General features: G+C 38.3%; 2 protein-coding genes across 3 annotated transcripts; both read right to left on the bottom strand.

Annotated features, from left to right (window-relative positions):
* Positions 1 to 963: 963 nt before the first annotated feature.
* On the bottom strand, positions 964 to 2818 carry LOC135637763 (F-box protein SKIP23-like). The gene has a single exon (XM_065150537.1). The coding sequence runs from the start codon at positions 2362 to 2364 to the stop codon at positions 1210 to 1212; it is 1155 nt and encodes a 384-aa protein (XP_065006609.1). The 5' UTR covers positions 2365 to 2818; the 3' UTR covers positions 964 to 1209.
* A 132-nt stretch (positions 2819 to 2950) lies between these two features.
* LOC135637762 (uncharacterized) lies at positions 2951 to 20300 on the bottom strand. 2 transcript variants are annotated; one of them, XM_065150535.1, is made up of 13 exons: positions 19923 to 20300; positions 14219 to 15401; positions 13272 to 13484; positions 13033 to 13184; positions 9754 to 9828; positions 9023 to 9094; positions 6538 to 6636; positions 6344 to 6415; positions 6156 to 6270; positions 5192 to 5260; positions 4714 to 5032; positions 3849 to 3936; positions 2951 to 3745 (listed from the first exon to the last, which is right to left on the bottom strand). In XM_065150535.1, exons 1-13 carry the CDS (start codon positions 20040 to 20042, stop codon positions 3281 to 3283), a joined length of 3042 nt encoding a protein of 1013 aa, XP_065006607.1. In that variant the 5' UTR covers positions 20043 to 20300; the 3' UTR covers positions 2951 to 3280. The 2 variants fall into 2 exon arrangements, with proteins under 2 accessions (XP_065006607.1, XP_065006606.1); XM_065150534.1 differs by having other exon boundaries at positions 12961 to 13184; positions 19923 to 20299.
* Positions 20301 to 21181: the final 881 nt, after the last annotated feature.

Below are 21181 nucleotides of genomic sequence, written 5' to 3'. Positions count from 1 at the left end.
CTTTTCCCATTTTCCCAAAATTCTTTAAATCTTACAGACAGATAACTTAAAGATTGAAATGGTGGATGCATTGGCATCAATATAAAATATTTGTGTTTTCTTTCAGGAAATAGAGTTACTATGAACTCAAGACAGTAAAACACCATCCAGTATGCTCTGAAATCTTCAGCAAGCATCAAACATAGTTCTTGAGAGGTTAGAACTAAGTTTCTCAAAGAACATCTTCCACAAAAAAGAGCCAATAGGATCAACACAGTTCCAGTTGGAAGCTGGAATTAGGCAGACCCATATCATCAAAAACACCATCTAGGAACACAAAACTATGTAGTTACAAAAACATAGAATTGAAGAACACCAAAATGTATAATGTTACCATGTTTATGATGTCTGCATTGAATCTTTTGCCTTTGGCAATTAGGATTTATTACATAGGAAACCTGAGAGGTCGGAATTGTTACATAGGAAAACTTGAGCAGAACACTGAGAGAAGCCAATAGAAGCATATAGCAATTCACTGGTTGTAATATGAGAATGGAATACTAATAGCAGAGATAAGTTGATTCATTCATTCAATCAAATAAATCAAAAGCTAAAAGAACAGAAGAAAACCAAGAGCACTGCTGTCTGTCTATAAACTACAATCTCAGCTTCTGTAGATTGGCATCTTAGTCAACCCCATCATGGATTATTACACTTATAGGAGTCCCTCCTGTACATATGCATCTAAAAGAACACAAGATTCTTGCAATATATAACTAAACCAGATTATTAAATACATATCAAGCAATACACAAAGGTCATCTTAAAATCCTCTGTGATCTCTCAATTCATGAGGTTGGTGATTGGTATTAGTAGTGTTTTTTAAGCTTCTCTTGCACTCGATTCATCTTCTTTGTCGAAATATCACTTCTAGGCATACTGATATTAATGGAGTTCTAACATAAGATTTCGAGCTCTGAAAGATGGTATTCTATTTCTAGATTTCGAGTTCTAACACATCAACAAGTTCATTTTTTTCTAAAGATAAAAGAGCACAACTAAACAAGATGAGAATTTTCCATTCATGTATATCCACTACTAATAGCTCTTAATAATTGCTTCTACAAGTATCATATATATGCATATACATATATATAATAATATTAATAATAATAATAATAATAATAATATTAATAATATTAATAATAATAATATTATTATTATTAATCTCTAACTTAGAGTTGGCGTAAACCAAGCCGGTCCCAACGCGTCCGTAGTCGTCACCCAGTGGCAAGGCAACAACCTGCATCTCCCTTCCTCCATCTGCACCACCTCCGTCCTGTGATGCAGCGCGTCCACCTCGCCGCGAACTGCACGAAAGCAAGCGTACCTTCCCTCGCACTCGATCGCGGCCGACGCAACCTGGTTTTCCGTCAGCAACAGCGGGCACTCGCCGTCGTCCTCCAGCTTCGCCCACCTCATCCTCCGCCCATCCGAGTCCAGCTTGAAGAAATCCATGCTCGCCTTCTCCCCAATCCCACCGCCCTCCTCCACCCGCCGCATGCAGTTCGTCACCAGCAGCAGCTCCCCTCCCACCACTCCGAAGGAGCAGTAATGGAAGTCCCCGGGCACCCGTAGCGAGGGGACGAGCTCAGCCCGCAGCCGAGGGTGGTCCATGGCGCAGACCACCACGCTCCCATCGATCCCGACGAGGTACAGCTTGTCACGGTACATGGTGAGGGAGTCGATGCCGCAGGTCAACGTGGAGTCGACCAACGTCCACGCCTCGTCCGCCCACCTGCAGCACAGGAACCGCGGCGACAAGTAGCTGGTGACGGTCACGATGCAGTCGCCGGCGCCTTCGCCCGGCGCAGCGAAGGCGGAGCAGAGCAGTATGTGCTGTATCATGTCGTAGTTGACCTTCCCGCTGACGCCGACGTGCCTGCGGTAGATGTACTCGCCGTCCTCGTGGCGTTCGAAGTGGAAGGTGGTGAAGTCGGGGAGGCGAGTTATAGCGGGGAGGCGGACGAAGGCGTTGGTGACCGGGTTGAGGAGGGAGACGGAGAAGGATCGGTCCATCGTGAGGAGCCAACCATGGGAAGACCCGTAGGTGACTCGTCCTCGGAGTTGCGGCGAGCTGAGGCTGTAGATTTGGTGGGTGGAGAGGCTGAAGAACGAGCGAGCGCCACTGTCGGGGTTGTAAGGAAGCAGCAGCCACGGTATGCGTTGAGTGAAGCTCGATGGCGGCGCCGCAGACCGCCACGACTTGCAGACGGCACGAAGGCGGACGTAATCGGAGATGTCGATCATCTTGTCGGAGACCATCTTGATGAGCTCCTGTGGCAGCTCGGTCCAGGCCGGCCTCGTTGCTTGGGAAGAAGCCATTCCCGAAGTTGTTCCGTTCCAAGTGTTGGTAGTGATGGTTCTGTTTTAATGATGTATGCTCTCTCTCTCTCTCTCTCTCTCTCTCTCTCTCTCTCTCACTCACTCTCACTATAAACCAAGAAACATTGTTGAGCAGAAGGAGCTAATTAGACAAGCGAGAAGCCATACATGTAGAAGAAGGCAGGTTGCAGAGGGAGGAGGGATGGTTTGCCGAGTACGGGGAGGATAACTTCCAGCTTCGTAATGCCACCAAATGGTGTAGTATCAGTTAGCATGGAGGCATCTGTCTCCGCGCTCCGCTCCACGTCTCGGCCGACCATAAAAGCCGCCATCCTCCATCAGGAGAGACGCATGCAATGAACGTGAACCGAGTTAATCCACACCACGATCATGGCAGACATAGATAGATAGATAGCTCCATGAAATCAATAAATACATTACTTGAAGCTAGAAGAGTCGACCTCGATCATGCATCTGAAGAGCACGAGTGGGTGGGAATGGGCTTCTAATAATCTCGTCATCTTTATCCTGATGAGATCAACAAGTTTGTGCTCGAAACATGACAACCATAAAGGCGGCAGGCACATCGATAAACCCCTCTCTGGGACTCGAATTACAAAGGAGAGACCACATAATATATAAAGAATGTCGAGTAGGTAAAGTTTGGAAAGAAGAAGACTTGTCCGACAAGGGTGGGGGGAAAGGAATTATAATCTTCCAACCTTCAGTCCAAAGAAAATTGGCAAAAAAAGGACAACAAATTATACTCATATACTGCACACAAATAGAATTAAGAACCTGACCTGAACGATCTACCCAATCTATGCCTTGAATCTACAGCACATACAACCAACACTTTTTTATGAAAATTTCCAAATGTTTGCACTTCGAAAGAAAGCCTGCTTTGGGATACCATCTAGAAGGCCCTCCAGTTATCAGAACCTTGCTTTGGGGAATGGCCTCCAGAGGGCTTGAAAGGGCCGGTTGTGCCGAAGGGATCGGCATCATCAAAAGATTCAAAACCCCTTCCGCGGCCGAATTCCCGGCTGCTGCTAACTGAGTCAAACCTCGCAAGTGTTTCAGGGCGAGAGCTGCTGATGGAGTCAAACCTAGAGAAGGTCTCATGCGCAGGGAAAGGACCACTGTCGTTTGTAGCAAAGGAGTCGAATCTGCCAAAGCTGCTGAAACCATAGTCGTCTCGTCCATCATTAAACCTTGATGGTGAAGCAGAGTTGAACAACGGAGAACTTGGAACGGAATCCTCAAAAAACAAGTTCTTCTTCCCCTTTTCAAAAACACTACTAGCACTTGGAGAGTCTGCTTTCATTGAATCAAAGTGGGACATGAAGGCATTCCGAGTGCTGCTCTCATAATCAGTCTCCTGCATGGTTAACAACTTAATGAAACACATCGAACGACAAAACTGTTTTCTGTTTTGCAAGGGGCGACTCACATAAGACAAAGATAAAAAAATCATTGTTTACCTTCCATACTGAATCAGTATCATCGAAAGTCCATGGCTCATCATTATACTTGTCTCCGGAAATAGTGGATTCGGAACCGACTTGATCGCTGCACAAGTAATTATTTTAAGATTCTCTTGATCAAGAATAACAACAGATGAATTTGTCAACGAAATTTGAAGAAATTTTATTTGTTGAAGCTATGAAGCTACATTTTGCCCGGACCAATATGTACCGCACGATGCAGTATGTACTGGTCCAATTGCCTGTCTGGTTGGTGGCACGGACCATAGCACGCGCCTCCCAACTTATGCAGAAAGATGCTAAAAAAGATCATATGTGGAAACAAGAGTCTGTCCTTTAGCATGTATATTTCAGTTTAGCTTAGATGCACTCCAAATGTATCATACACAGACAATGAAGTTAGAACATCAACAAGCAACAAAGCATAAGATCACACAATTTCATTGTTAGAGCATGGGGGACACTTCAAATTTTCTGAAATCAAAGGTGAATATATGTCAAGGGGAATGCAGATAAATATACAGCACTAGTTGACAGGATTCGATACTGCTAAATATAAAGCTACAAAATCAGAACTAGCAGTTCTCTGATAACCAATAACTGATGAACAAAATGATAACCCTAGACATTTACAACTTGTGTATTACATGTCAACCATAAAGAGAAACATTGAATAATGAACTAGAAAATACACAGAGATCGATGTGTGCGCTTAACAATGAAATTTATACAGAGAGATAAACCATGCTGAAGCAACTAAATATTGAATATCTTACCAACTGCTGAAAATCTGTAGTTCCTTCACAACAGATTCAATATCAAATAAAGAATAAAAATTGAAGAGAAAAGAGGATACAAGTACCTATGACTTTCTTTTGTGCGTGGTGAAACATCATGTATTCCAAAATGGGTCGAGTTAAATGGACTTTCTATGGTACTTCTTCCAGGACTACTAGTGGGGCTTCTTGTTGATCCTTCTTCACCGTTATCATAGGCCAACCCATTCATATGTTCATTAATACCATCAAGCTTTTCATTCCTGCCACCAACATTCTGAGAAGATGCAATGGGGGAATTATCATCTATAGAGGATTTATCATCCCAGATTGATGGGGATTTAGGTTCTCCAGTTGAAACAGTATTGACAACTCCAGAAGTAAGATCCTTTATAATTGAAAATCCTGGACAATCAAATAATTACAACATTATATTAGTCAAAGAAGTTCCTCAAATATCAAACAAAAGTGACAAAATCCATAAGCCAATAAACCATGCATCCCAGTCATATTCCAGAAAATTGCAAATCAATGGGCTTTTACTTAAAAGGCAAGCAAAGATACCTTCATCATCAAATTTATCCCAATCTTCATCCCATTCAGCCACCATATCTAGTGGTCCAGATTCCCAGCCTTTAAATAATTAAACAAGAAACAAAATTAGCATTGATCAGAACATAATGGAGAAAAAAAGCTTTACTAGGGAAAAGAAAGTTTCTCCAAGTGCACAAGTTGGAAACAAATAATACTTCAAACAGAAAAAAACTATGAGTTGCTTTGCATGTTCAGATTCAATACTGAGAACTACTAGAACTGATTTTTCTCCTTTTATCACTTTATTGATTGTGTGCTATGGATAACAAACCAATCTGATCTATCATTGCAACAGTATCATTATGAGCAAAGTAAACCATCTGTCAGGATGCCTCTTAACATTGCTGGGATTCTCAACTATGTATGTAAGAAATTTTTTACTTATTTTTTAATTAGGAGAATATCACTAGTCAAATTAAAAACAGTCAATTTTTTTAAAACTCCAAATAAAATCGTTTTAGGTCTCCCACTACCTGCCCTCATGCTAATCCTTAATCGCTTCACCTCATTTGAACAGGCCAGCATCTATATGCCTCCTGATTCTTAGGCTCCCTGTATTCTCCTCACAGCAGTGTTTTCAATCAATTTACCTTGTCTACGTAGGGTATCTTTTAGTCTTTGGATACATAATAGCATCTTACATGTTTTCCCACATCTTCTATTCATTTGAAGTTACACAGTTAATCATGACTATTAATTTTTTATTCTATATTTTCTAGCAACACCTGACATTCATTTCAACATCCACATTTTAACAACATCATAGAAGAATTTTGAAGAGGAGAAGACTTGTGAATTCATAAATACATATGGAGACCAGGTAGACAACACTCTGAACAACAAGGACTCGCAGTATGCAGTTCAGATTTCCCAAATGTCCACATCAAGATTAAACAACACCACAAGCAACATGTGCAAAGAGAATGATAGGTACCAAAGGGGAGCTCAATTGATGTAGTTGATTTAACATGAACACCATATTGCTTGCAACGTTCGTTAAGTCCTTTCTCTAACTCCTCAAGATCCGATTGTATTCTATCAACACGAACCTGTAAATGAATGTTTAAATTTAATAATCATGGTCAGGTGTGTGTAAAATAATTAAGCAAACACAAAGCCTGCCTGAAGCAATCCATCAGCACTGCCACCTTGTTCCATCTTAATTGTGGCATTATGCAGCTCCATCTTTCTTTCCTATAAAATAAATTGCAAAAGCTCAAGGACATAGATAAATAAAAATCCAGAATAGAATACCACAGAGATAGGCAAAAAGCTTTGCTTTCTATGTCTTTTCTAACATATCTTGAGGTGTATACCTGAATGTCACGATACTTGGCCTCTTCAATTGCCAGCTTTGAAGCTATCTCTCCAACTTGTTTGTACTTCTCTTCATACTTCTTTGCTAATAACTCAACCTGGATAAAGTACATCCAATACAAAACAATTCAAAGAAAGGGGAATGCCATCTAAAGGACATACTGAGGTCCTAGATGATGGATAAAGTGTTTTCTGAATGAAAGAAATTGACTAAAAAAATGTAATAGTGAAGAAAATGAAAACCTGCTAGATGACCAACATATCAAATGTAAATGAAAGTTTACCATTATATTACAATAAATTACAAAATGTTGTCCAAATATCACTACCTGTATCACAATCACAATCATTTACCCTATTGTAACATCTATCAATTTTATCTGCCTAAGCCAAGTATGCTCACCAGCATATCATAAGCCAGACATAACTTCTATGATGATATCTTGATTTACGAGTAAATTTGTTTCAAGAATGCAAGGCATGCCAAGAGGCTATGAAACAGAATACTTCGAATTGCTTGTCATATCCATATTGGTACGTACCAAATAAGTTATTTCTAGGTTATTTCTCGGACATGCATATGATATCTTGGGGAAGTAGAATATTTTAATGATACTTAGGAAATACTTCATGGATACTTTCTGCAAAAACTTGATTTTTATATTATAGAGTTCAATGTACGATTAAATACATTAGTTGTTTATACCAAACATCTGTGATTAAATACATTAGTTACTTGTTTATACTAAACATCAATGATTAATAAAAAGAGAGAATGATCTTAATTTATTATATATTCTTACTATCTTTTACATGTTTTTTTAATCCTATATGACAAAAATATATATCCTTCAAGATGAACAAATAAGAGAGCCAGTTAATTGCTTATTATCTACTCTTATTGATGATATATGACTGTCTATTCTAATGATATAAACATAAGCCAAATTTTGTCATATATAATATTTATGATAAAATATTTTTTGTTGATGTACTTGCTGTGTTTTATCATAGTTCTTAAAGTTTGATTTATAAGCATCTGCATATCATGATGTGTTAGTACCCTATATCCATACTGATCCTCCATAGCCACGCCAAAAAATAACTATGTTCAAAATATAAGTATGATGGCATACTGAATGCTTTGTTCATAAAACACCATTGTGGAGAATCTTACTCTGACTTCTTGTGACAACCAGAAAATTAATCCATGATCATGTGAACTATTCTTTGCCTCCTTCAATGGAAGAGGCATTAGTCATAGTTTGTGAGCGAGCCTCAGTGCTACGATAAGGATGCACTTTAAGAACTTGGGTGACGATGGTTTGAATCATAAAAACAACCTCCTTACTTTCAAGGAAAAAGACTGCATATATCAAACCTTCCCAAACCCTACATTGGCAAGAACCTCATGCATTGGATTATCTGTTTGCCAATGGTCACAGTTCGCATGGTCAAATATATCCTTCTAGTAGAGTCTAATTGTTTAGAGATAAATATACTAGTAATACGGACAATAGAATTGGCAACTGATTTTGAAGTCACTTTATGATTGAACAAAATTTGAGATCAGAAAAGGGTAGAAGCTTCCTTTTGCCTCTTATTTATCCTTTTCTCTGACAGTTTTGAATTAACATGTTTGGCACAATTCAAATACTAAACAACACAAACACTCTGAATCTTCATTATGGTCTATTAGAAAATTGCAATTTCAAGATAAGAAAATTGCAATTGCATAGAACATGGTACAGTTGCGCACAGCATATGCTGAAAATCCTAATTCACATGCATAGGGGACAACGTTAGTTGGTTCATTATTTTAGGACTTGGTACATGTACACTTGGTTGTAAAATTAGATAAGACATCTTGGATAGACTTACTAATTAACCACGCACCTAAAAGGGTCAATAAAAATTAATAATTTATTTTCCTAAAACAACTGTAGTATAGGGCTTCAAAGCCACAAACTTATTGTTTTTTTTCTTTATTATTCTGAGATATCCTTGAAGGGTTAAAAATGCAAGAATGTGTAAGAATTTCATTTATCTATAATTGGTTTATATCTACGGGAACAAATAACATCAATGAGATTTAATTCCAATTTCAGTGTTTTGGATTGCATATGACTCAGTAAGCAAAAAAATCATGACTTGAGACAAGGAACCTGAACCGGGTTCCAAGGTGACAGGGATACCAGTAAGTATGATTTCCAGCAATCAACTATGCCATAGAAGCATTATAAAAGAACCAGACTGGACTCCACAGGCAACAGTGGGAAAACAACATTAAGCTAAAACCAACATATAGGGCTACTAAGAACATTTTTGTGACAATGCTTCTCCTAAAACAATTTTCAGAGGAAAAACGGAATATTGTGAAAAAATATAAAACACAGAAGATAAGACAAAAAGGCATGGTAAGACATTTTTTCTCCTTCAATTACAAGCACCAAAAATTAACCATGTTGGTGAAAATTGTAATACCTCACGCCTATCAGCAGATGCCCTTTCTGTGATCTCATTTAATCGATTATCACATCTACTCTTGTAAAGAACCTAAAACACAAATAACAAAACACTAACAGATGAATATTAAATGGAGAGGAAGATCTCTATCAGGTAGCTAGACAATAGAGCAAAAGGTAATGTTAGAGACCATAACATTCAATTAGCAAGAAACTACTGAAAATGTAAGAAGGTAAAAACAGTATACTGAGGTAAGGTCATCGAGTATTGAGCTATACAAAGATCATAATGTAGCTCTACTTTTTACATTTTTTGTTTAATCTCATACATTTAGGGAAACCACATAATCGTGACTTTTTCGAGCACAATTCACATGTCACTGTTCACTTCCTTCAAAGGCTTGGTTAAACTTTCCATGCTATATAAGCTCTATCATGAACCAGTTTCTTTCTGGTTCCCCATCTATAAGTAACCATAGATATTAAACTGTACTCGAAACTCATCATTGATAAAAAGATATCTTTTATTCTCATATAGTAACTTTTTACATCCATCACAATGTCATTAACCAAACGAGTTTATTCAATTAGTAAAAAAGTGAAATAACACTTACATATTACCAGTTACCAAATCTAAATATAAATTGTCACTATTACTAAATGAACTTTTTTTCCATACCTTAGACTAGTCAATGCAAAATGTAACTTATTGTTAAAAAAGCACATGCAGACAATGATCAGAAGACTCACAAGTTCTTGCATCTTGGTGCGATAAAATTCAATCTTCTCCTTTGAATCCAGGATCTGTTTTTCCACTTCTTGAACCTGAAACAAAGAAATTTCTGAAAATCAATTCCATGTCTCAGACAGAACTTGGAAATTTATAAATATTCGAAAATACAATACAGGAACATGTTACATGAGTACATTGAATTAATAATGAAAAATACTTCCATGAACAAGAAGTTTAACAGACATTACCAAGCATATCATGTGAGGTATCAAACAGAATATGACATCTGATTTCTAAACAGCATTAAGTTATTAATTGTGAGCACTGTATTTGAAGCCCATGCCTGCAAAGTACTGCACCATTTTGTATGGTGGTTTATGTATAATGATGGGTACAAATTTGTCAAATGGACCTACCAGAAATGGCCACCACTCGAATCTAATACAAACACCAGCTAACCCTAAAAGAGTGAGAGTTGTGCATGATGATGTTGCTCTGTTGCACCCAAATGTCAGAGCATCAATCATTTTGAAACAGCACTTTACTTGCAGAGGTGGGAACAAGGACCATCGTACCATGCAGACCAGTGGTCTTGGTACATGGATGGACCAGTATGAACCAGTCAGTTTCAACATACTGTATGTTGGTATGCTGGTACATACAGGCTTTCGGAAAAAGGCTTAAAAATGGCAAAAAATTCACAAAAAATCCTTTTAAGGTTTCTTACCCATATTTAATGATAATTTTACTGTATTTAATTAAGAATAGACTGCATATGAGGCATAAATAAATGCATAGAGTTATGACTAACCCTAAATACCCCAATTTGGGCCTAAATGTAAGTCAATAGACTAATTGGGACTAATGCAAGAAAATAATCTTAATCATGTTTAATCTTTGTAAATATGCATTAATACACCTTTCATTATTTTAAATGATAAATAAAATATATAAATAAGCTAAATACCTTCAAATTGCAGAGAAATTCCACTAATCCCAAGTTCTAATCCCTTTTTCATCCAAATCAATAGCTTGATTACCACTGATCACCAATTAGGAACTTTAATCAAAAGCAAGAGTGAGAGAAAGAGTAAGAAAGAGAGTGAAGAAAAGAAAAAGGGGATTTAAACCTCAAAAGAGAGTCCAATGGTCAAACTTGACCTGATTTGGATCGGTATCGGTCAATTTTTGATTGGTATGGCCCCTATCAACCAATACAGCATGAGTTTCGACCATATCTGTTGTTACATCACCCGTACTGATCGATATCTAACCCTTTTCTGAGCCCGAAATGGGATGGTCCACGTCCTAATCAACTGGCAGACCAATACATATTCCTCGTTTCATAACATTTCAAGCAGTACATCAAACATTATGTGAGAATACCCGTATTGACCCTCCCAAACTCGTGTATAGTTTTGCGGCTTTTGCCTTTTATAGGGTGTGAAGTTAGCATATCATGGTGATTGCTTTATGACATGGGCGACCAAGTTCGACTCATGGAAGTCGTTTCTACTTGCATAGGCAATACAACATACATTTATCACCCAATGCACTAAGTGACGCCTTCTTTAACAACAATATGATTCTATATTGTACATGTAAAGATTATTTGAAAGAAAAGATCACTTCTAAGGATTTTATCACATTGACGAGAAAAAAGAACCTATTTCCTCTCTACATGAATGTCTTGCAAGGGTACTTGAGAACAAGAAGAATGCAACTTTAACATCTCAAGCAAGAAAGAAAAAGTCACATCAAAAAAGATAGAGAACATGTCGTAACATATGAATCTGATAATTCCACTCAATGAAGCAAGCAAAACCTAAACAACAGATCCAAATAATAGATATGGAAAACAAAATAAGGAGAACAAGGGGTATCCACTAAAACATGATCGATAGAAATAAAAGTGATAAGGATGAGTTAATGCTATCCGAATGGAGATTCGATTTATAATCCAGGATAACTTTAAAACAATAATCAATACACTAAAAAGAGAATGGAGAAAAGAAAGCTAGCAAAATTATGAATATATATATAAATATTATAACTGATTGTAACTTTTATGTTATTGCTTATGGAAAAGCTAAGTGTTCTCTCCATGGCTCGAATTCAACTTTGTTCCATGTTGAAGCTTAAGAATCGGCACGAGATCACTACATAAGTAATAATATAATGGAAGACACTACGAACAGTGAAACATCAAGCGTTGGAGTTGGCTTGGGAAATGAATCTCGAGTATGCCTCACTTAAATTAAAAATCAGACTGTTGTGTGAGCAAAGGTTGTACTTACTGTCAGTGATTTAAAAAGCGCTAGGCGCCAAAAGCCGCTAAGGTCCAAAAACGTCCGAGGCGCTAGGTGCTCGCCCGAACGAAGCGAGGCATTAAAATATAAAAATATATAATATAATTATTTAAAATTTAAAATTAAAATATTCTATTAAATTAAGAAAATCTATTAACAGTATTGAAAATTAATAATTTCAAATAAACCTAACAATATTAACAGTATACTGTATACTGTTAACAGAAGGAGAAGAAGGAAGTGTAATAGGGTGCTGAGCCTGCTAATTGAGAAAAGAGGAAGCGGCAGCGACAGCTGAGTGTAAGAAGGCAGCAGCAACGGCGAGCGGCGACAGCGGCAGCGGTAAGCGACAACAGCGGGAGCGGGAACAGGAGTAGGAGCGACGAGCAGCGGGAGGCGCGAGCGGCGACAGCGAAAGCGTTTGCGAGCAGCGGCAGCAGGAGAGACGAGCAGCGGGAGGCGCGAGCGGCAACAGCGGCAGCGTTTGCGAGCAGTGACAGTGGCGAGTAGTGGGATCGGGATTAGGATCGGGAGCGGCAGCGGCAACGAGGGTTAGGGTTGGGTTGTCACTGATATCAGTTTTAGTTGGTTCGATTGAACCAACTAACCACCAGAGACCGAACCAGGACCGAACCAGACCTAAAATCCTGGTTCGATCGCCTTGGTTAACCCAAGCGCTGGCCCGAAGCACCCAACGCCTGGTCTCGAGCGAGCGCCCAGGCGGCGCCTCTTTGAAGCGCGCCGCCTAGAAGATTGGCGAGGCGCTCGGGCCTCGCCTCGCCTCGCTCGAGCGCCTAGGCGAGCGCCCGAGCGCCTTTTTAAAACGCTGCTTACTGCTTTAAATACGATGCTAAACATAAACATAATAATGTGAAATTCCTAATCAGTATCTTCAATTAAAAAGAGGGAAATTACTTTATTGTCAGCATTTGACCATTCCTGGTACTTTGGAGTTGTAAGTTGTTCATCCTTGCCAAAGTTGTTTACCATGTGATTATCTAGCCCAGGTTTTCCCAAGTTTTGCTGCGCTGAATGCATGGCACCAGGAATCTGTGATGGGACAGGAGTTTGCATTGGAGGCCTTGGTCCAGCTGCTGGCATTACAGGACGATATCCAGGGAGACCTTGGTGTGGTAATCCTAACCAGAATTATCATTAGCTTAGCACAAGAATGATGGAAATGAATCTGAAAAACCAAAGAAAATATTGCCAAAATATGTCAGTACCTGGTTGCCAAGTTGGAACACCATAAGCAGCTGAAGGCATACCCGCAGCTCGTAGTAACGTTTCATCATACATAATGGCACTTGGAAGAACTGATGGCAAGGGACGCCCTTCTCGGTATCTTTCCATTAGATAGAGAGCAATACAGAACTCTCTCAAAGAAAGCATGCTGTCATTATCTTGGTCAGATAAGTCCCACACCTGCTTTAAGACCTCTGACAAACCAAAAGAACAAACGGTATAACCAATAAGGCAAGGGTAAAAGATGTAACTTATAATGCAGTCTTTATCCTTGGCCCAACAGCCTGACATCACCTAAGTGGCCTAACCATAAGTTAGCATGCCTACATCCTGCGTGAGACTATACATGTAAATGCAACTTCTGACATTTTCCTACCAATCAAGGTCTGGTGTGGGCTAATCATCATGAGCCGGCTTGTAAAGAACTCAATAAAGGGCCCATTCTGTGATGTTCTTATTCACACAGGCACAAGACCAATTTGCAATGTTATCATTTCTAAAGGTCATGATCAATCTAGGAATGGATACAATCTTTCCTCTGTTGGCACGCTCGACATTGAGTATTGACTTGCATAACTTAAGGAATTAGTAACCCTTGTAGATCTTGGGTGTTGTAAGAAACCTTTCTGTCCCTTAAGGAAATTATTAAGTTGCCTGGATAAATGCAGAAAAACGATAAAAACACAAAAAGCAAGAGACAAGCAGTAGTTGAGTACTGTTAAAATTAAATCAAATAACATGATATGATCGATTCAGTAAAATTAAAATGCAAAGCATAGCCACCATGAGTTTAGAAATGAGGACTGCAACAAGTCACTTTTACGCTTTGCTTTAGGGAAAACATATTGACAACTTCTATAAGTAACTTCATTCACTCTTTGTAATAGAAATCTTATAAAGAAACATTTAACTGCAATTTGATGGCTACCTCTAGGGAGCTTCCAACTCAAGAACAAGGTCCATGTCTGTTCACCCGTAATTTTTCCATCTCTGTCCTTGTCTACTGTGACAAATACATTAGTGTACTTCTTAATGTCAGCTTGAGTTATCTTTGGCCATTGAGTCTGCGACTGATTTGAAGCTGGATTCACAGATCCAGCTGTAACATTAGGTGCAGCCATTGCTGAGTTCATCTTTAAATTATCAAGTTGATTTTGCTTAACATTAGACTGAGTCTGTTGAAGCTGACTACCAGCAGAAGGAAGTGACCGAGTAATCTGAGTAGGATCAAGCTGTCCAGGCCTAATCGAACTTTGAGTTCCAACAATCACTGAGGCAGTACTGGATGAATTAGAGATGCTGTTTACCGAGAAGCCAAGTGTATTAGAACTTAACTTTGGCTGAGAAGTAACAGAAAAAACATCACCTCCAAAGAAAGGTTCAAAAGAATGATCATTTCCAGATGCCAGAGCCTTTGACTCATTGGGTTTAGATGATGGTAAGATCTGATCAGGAGGCTTTGCCACAAATTGTGTTTGTGGTCTAGAAGGTGCCCCACTCATGCCTAAGAGTCCTAAACTAACGCCTCCCTGGTTTTGAGAAGGGATAGTGCCCCTGATAGGAGTCTGAGATGCCCCCCCAACTGATACTACATTCAAATTACCACCACGCCAATTGTTTGACAGGTTTGAGTTATTTGAGTTTGGCAAAGGTGGCCCTGCAACACTACCTCCTCCAACCAATCCTGAATTACCACCCTGCACTGGAGTTGAAGCAGCAGGATGTGTCGCTTGAGGTGGCCTCATGACATTGCTATTTGCAGTTGGGAAGAACTGTTGATTCATAAATGAATTTTGAGGTGCTTGTGTTGGCCTGAAACCAAGATTTTGAGGTGAATTTGCTGCTATCGAACCAAACTGATTAGTAGGTGGTCGCAAAGAATTAGTTGGAACTGTAGGAGTAGTTGTAGAATTTGACTGAGGTGCAGGGGAAGATGCAAGATTTATCTTTGGAGCAGGAATCTTAGCTGCAGCTGGGCCAAATAATGCTGACTTTACAATTTCTGGTGTTAGCTGACGACCACTTTGAGCCACAGTGACCAGTTTCAGGGCATTAAAGAAATCTGAACGTCCAAGGAAACCAGTTCGGTTCTGATCAGCATACATCCAAACCTACATAAACACAGGAAGATACTCCATCCATGAGTAAACTATGTCAAAATATAATTGCCAGAAGATTTTGAAGCAAACATGGTGAATTCACATTCAACTCTGTTATTATACACCAAAAGTTCTCATACCCACATGCAAAACCAGAGAATAATAATAAGAGAGACTTGGTATACTCAAACTAAAGAAACAGAGCATATTTTGCCCAAGATTTTAGCTAAATGGACATTGTCACTTATCAAGTATAATCAACCTATGTTAGAAACTTTGAATGAGGAATGAAGCCATTCCTAGACAATAAGTGAAGTGAAACTTCTTGAGGTGAGTAGTCCAAGGTAATGCTCCATACCCCTAACCCCTAGCATAAAGTGAAACTAGCCTATCCAGATCTGTCTCAAGACCTAGAATCAGGTGCCAGTACAGTTGGATTGAGCCAATATATGAGCATCATACAAGCCCATTTTACCTCAAACAGAACCAATCCAATCCAAGGCCATTTTATATAAGGGTTTTTGCTTTTTGAGAATCCGTCTCAAAGACTCGCCAATTGCCAACACCTTACCTTTTTGCCAGAGAAAAGGAAGATAGGTCAAAGATAATGAGAAGACATGAGAGCATCAGGAGGATCATCTAAAGTAAGCATTTCATTTTTTTGTGGAAGGCTTTCATCACTTGGTGTTTCTCTTTCTTTATTTACTTTATTTTATTTTTCATTTTTTTGGTTTCTTCCCTGCCTTGGCTAGCCGGGACAACATGGCATCCAACATTTATGGTGGCCGGATGGTACCCCTGATTGCTAGAACTAGAATAGTTGGCATAAAATGCCTCATTGGCTGTTTTTCTAAAAGCAGTGTCTATTGACTGGTGAAAGATTCAGCATAGATAAAGGCATAAGAACTGGATTTAAGATTATCATTATTGACCAATAAATATTTTGAACATCTACGATCAAGTCTACTACAATGGAAAAACAATTAAATTGACAGAACGTTATGAACAAATCCTGAAGGCATCTCAAGTGTGAATTTATCATCTTAGCACGGTATCATCAGTTATTCCATGATTAGCTCTAAAAGCAACTAAAATAGTCACTAATTAATAGTTTAGGCTTCGATGACAATTAACAACTCAAAAAGGTGATCAATTATTGTCAAATAAAGTACCACAAGCAACATCCACACCACTTAGCTGATTTGTTACAAATCATAGCCAATTGAGCCAAGTCAGCATGTGCCAGATCACATGCATGCAAGCTAGAAATAGGCTGTAGGAATGTTCTCTACTTCACTGTCATGGTACATCCTACACCATAGAACACAGTAGCACAGGATTGAAACATTATTTCAAATCCTACTACATTATAATCATTCACATGTCCATATGAACAAAATTCCAATTCGAAGAGCACAACTGCTTGCCAAGCCACACCATTCAAGAATGTTATCCATTCAATAAAAAAAGTCACCTAGCAAATAAGAGACAATTCGTAGAAGTCTTTTCTTGATATTCTCTCTCTCCAATGCTTTTGATGGAGAAAGACAAAACACTAAAGAATCTTCATCTTTTAACATGTAAAACTCAATCAAATTAAAAAGTATAGAAATATGATTGCCCATATTGCCCATTCTCATAAGTTGGAACTTTGAAACATTATCATATTGTTTCTCTTTTATTTGTTCTTCTCTATATGTTGTTGTACCTTCATATTTTTATCCTTGCCAAAATGAATACTTGGACAGGTGTTTATATCAGAGTTTCTATGGCAATGGCCATACAGTGCTATCAACGGATGCACCTTTCCCCCAAGGTATGAGGGACATGTTTTCAAGAAAAAAAAAAAAACAAATCTAAAGAAGATTCTATCTTTTCTCTTGTACTATAGTGGAGAAAAGAGATAAAAGACCTCACTCTATTTCTTTTTTCAACACTATGACAGAAGCTTTCCTTACCCTTTTTACCTCTGTGAACATCTACATCTGGTTCTTCTCTTCCTCTATTCTTTCTTCCCTTTGTTACATTCTTCTGATCTTATTTCAGTTAGGGTTGCTAGCAGGGTTTTGAATACCGGTCCGTATCGACGTACCGAGCTCTACTCGGTATGGTGCGTACCGATATATATCATTGGTCCGCTAGGACGTACCGATGGTACACCCTAAAACCTTAAAAATACCTTCACCTACTACGCCAGGGCATATCGATCGGTATGCCTCGATAACGATCAAAATACAAAGTAGTAATGGTCGAAATCTGGGGCGGTACCGGTCAGTACACCTCGGTACCGATCAAAACACTAGTACTACCCTGTAGAGGACGGTTTGCGTACCGGTATCCTCTCGGACCGATACATACCACCTGTACCGAGTAGTACACATAGAAATTGAGAACCCTGGTTGCTAGTAATAACCTAAACCATAATTTTTTCTAGTTTCTACCATTATACTTAAGGTGACATTGGTTTATAATGATTTTCCCATTATACCTAAACCACATAGTCACATTCAGAACATTGTGCAACCCTTTCTTTTTGAAAACCTTAGAGCTTGGAGGTGCTAGCTTGCCTACACAACCAAAGGCTATCACCATTTCCCTCAGGTTTTGGGTGAGACCAAATTGTAAAAACACATTGCGACTACTGCAGCAAACCAACAAAATGCATGATAAATTCATTAACTTGGAAGTAATCCTTGGATCTTAGACCTCTGGGTAATACACTTGTGGTTGTTCAAACTTCAAAGTGTTTATATAGAATGATTTCTAACGAAACATCCCTAGATCCCTCATAGGCAAAGCCTTGTGCACATCTTTTTTTTCAACTAAACAGAACATAGTATATGCATCACCAGTAACTATAATATTTGAATAAATAAGTTTGACTCAGATGTTCATTTACTGTTTCAACTTGTCCCCGTTTGTTCCACACCATATTTGTTCCAGATTGTCTCAAAAAGTGTCCAACATTAGCTAAATGGTAGGACTCGATTTATGGACTTCAGGAGAGGTTTTATCACATTTTCTTATGTTTATTAGTCAAGTAAAATGTTGAGCTTTTTTTTTGGTTAATTGGTTTGTCTGAATGGTTAGAAAGAACATTGTTTAAATCAGAAAGCATGTCACCACCTTCAGCTAGAATCTTCTAAGATCATATAAACCTTGAAGTGCTAACCAAATTGAACCATTTTCTTGCATGTTGTCCTCGATCAGTCATATCCACAACTTATCATAACTACAAATACTTTATGTTGTATCCTTCCTATGACACTCTAAGCTCATACTAAACCACTACCTACCAATTGATAATACCCTTACCACAGTGAGCAAAAACCCAAAGAAAGAAGGCAATTTGTATGGATACCTGACAGCCAATGTAAAGCTTCCATCAGACAATTTGTCTATAGGGTTTTACCAAAAAAGAAACAATTAGGGCAGATGGGAATTAGCGAAACAAAAGAAAAGGCATATCAGAAGAGGAGAAAACAACAATGACAACACAAGAAAAAGTAGCAAACCAAGAAGAATATAACCAATTGAAGATTATAGCATTCATCCACAGGATGATCAAATGTGTAAGTTAAGAAACTAGGAGATCCTGGAAAAACTTGATTTCAAATAATATGCAACATAAGTTAACAGAACCTTCCATGAGCATAGAAAATAAAACACAAAATGAATAAAATCGAAAAGAAATATCAACAACGTAGGCAACTCTTAGCTACATGCCATATAAATTCCAAAGGAAAGCCAACAACACAAATAGAATCAAACATAAAAACAAACAAAGACATATGCAGGCATCTTAGATACATGGATAAAAACAGGACAAAAATTTAACTTTCCAACAATGCAACAAAAAGCACTAATATGATGTCTACCTCATGAAAATCTGATAACAATTTAACTGGTAATACTTCTTTAAGGAACTGACTGAAAACCTTAGTATAAACATAGATAGTTTAGGCATTCAAAATTTTGAACTTATAACTAGACACTAGAAAACTTAGATACAACCATACAGCATAATGGTTAAGGAGCAATTATTCTTAAATCATTTTAAACTGCATAAAAAATAAAAGCTTTCAACTAGTGATACAGTGGAAAAGCTCATGTACTTGAAGGAATTCTGAATTTGAATACCGAACCAAACAAATTGAAGACCGAACTCAAAGAAACTCCTGCTGGACAAAGAAATGTTTTCGAAAATATTGGGTAGGGCAAGCGAGCAGTTCGATCGTCCAAGCCATATATTCTCACAGGCCCTCCGTGTAGGTGGTTCAACGGTTTTCCACCCAGAAAAACGATTTTCGTGAAAAACTTGGAACACATTTGCAATATTTTTGACAAAAAAAGTAAGTTCAAATTCTATAGAAGTAAAAGATGAATTCCATTCAAATAGAGACCCTGAACCAAGACCGCGATCACAGAGCCCATCCAAAAAGAAGCCTCGTGCGAATCCCACCAGAACCAACAGAACCCTAGCAAGATCTGCCAAGAAACAACAAATATTCAAATAAAGAGACAGAATCCAACCTGAGCTAAGACGTTCCTGGGAAGATTGGAACCCTGAAGGAATGCAACCGCCTCGTCGCCGCTAACCTTTCCATCCCGATCCAAATCTGCACGCTTGAAGTACTCTTCAAACACGTCCATCGCCGCCGCCGCCGCCAAGGACACTTCCCGACCGAGAATTCCCGGATCAGAGATCCGTCCCGAAGCAACCCAGGAAAATGGATTTAAGCGAGGGACCAATCGCCGGACTGGCGGAAGGGGTCGATCGAGAGCAGGGCTTGGACGGAGACCAGAAAGGACGCCCAGGCGATGGATCGGAGATTAGGGCTCTTGGATTGGAGGGGGTTTAATCCTCGGGATGGGTGGAGGATCGCTTTGGCTCTCGATCTGGATGTGTTCTTTTTTATTTCGGGGCCGCCTTATAAAGACGAACATGATAATTATTAGCAGTAATAATTATATGGCAAAATTGCATATCGATCCCTCTGAATCGTACAATTAAAAAAGTGGATTTTTCTATATACATCCTCAAAGATTCTAAAAATAATGTATATAATCCCTATAAATTTTGATATAGCATATTTTTTATATATATATATATATATATATATATATATATATATATATATATATATATATATATATATATATATATATATATATATCCTCCACTTATGTCCCATAATTTAACAAATTACTAAACAAGGGAAAGGTGTTCAAAGGATTCATGTGGATTTTGCAAAGAAAATTTTTTACGTGAAACATATATATTTTTAGAGGTAGTTTGTCAAGGAAAAATAATTATTTTAAAAAATTCTCAATTAATATTTATAAATAAATTTTCATAAAAGTTTCCTTCACTTACTGTTGTTCTCATTACTCACATCCGCTTCTTTTGCCTCGCACCAATGCCCTCCCTCTCCTCCTCTTTCTCTCTCTACTATTGTCGTCGTCCTCACTTGTAATTTTTATTGTCAAGGTTTACGATCGAAAGTGAAAGTAAATATAGGAACAATAGGGTAGAAGCATAGACGACCAAGGATAGAATAAATGATTAAGACAAAGGATAAGGGTAAAATCATGAAAAAAGAAATTAATTATTTTTAAAAACAATAGAAATTTTTTTAAAAAAATATCCTATTCTTAGTTTGATGCCTCTTCTTTGTTAATGTTCTTATCTCACATGTATATAGTGAGAGGAATGAGCTATGAGAGATGAATTTTGTATCCAATTTAGGGTGCACCACATGTTCTTTTAAAAATAAAACTACTAACCAAAA

The sequence above is a fragment of the Musa acuminata genome, chromosome BXJ3-5, assembly GCF_036884655.1.
Source record: "Musa acuminata AAA Group cultivar baxijiao chromosome BXJ3-5, Cavendish_Baxijiao_AAA, whole genome shotgun sequence".
NCBI classification, from domain to species: Eukaryota; Viridiplantae; Streptophyta; class Magnoliopsida; order Zingiberales; family Musaceae; genus Musa; species Musa acuminata.
This window is presented reverse-complemented; position numbering and strand designations above follow the sequence as displayed.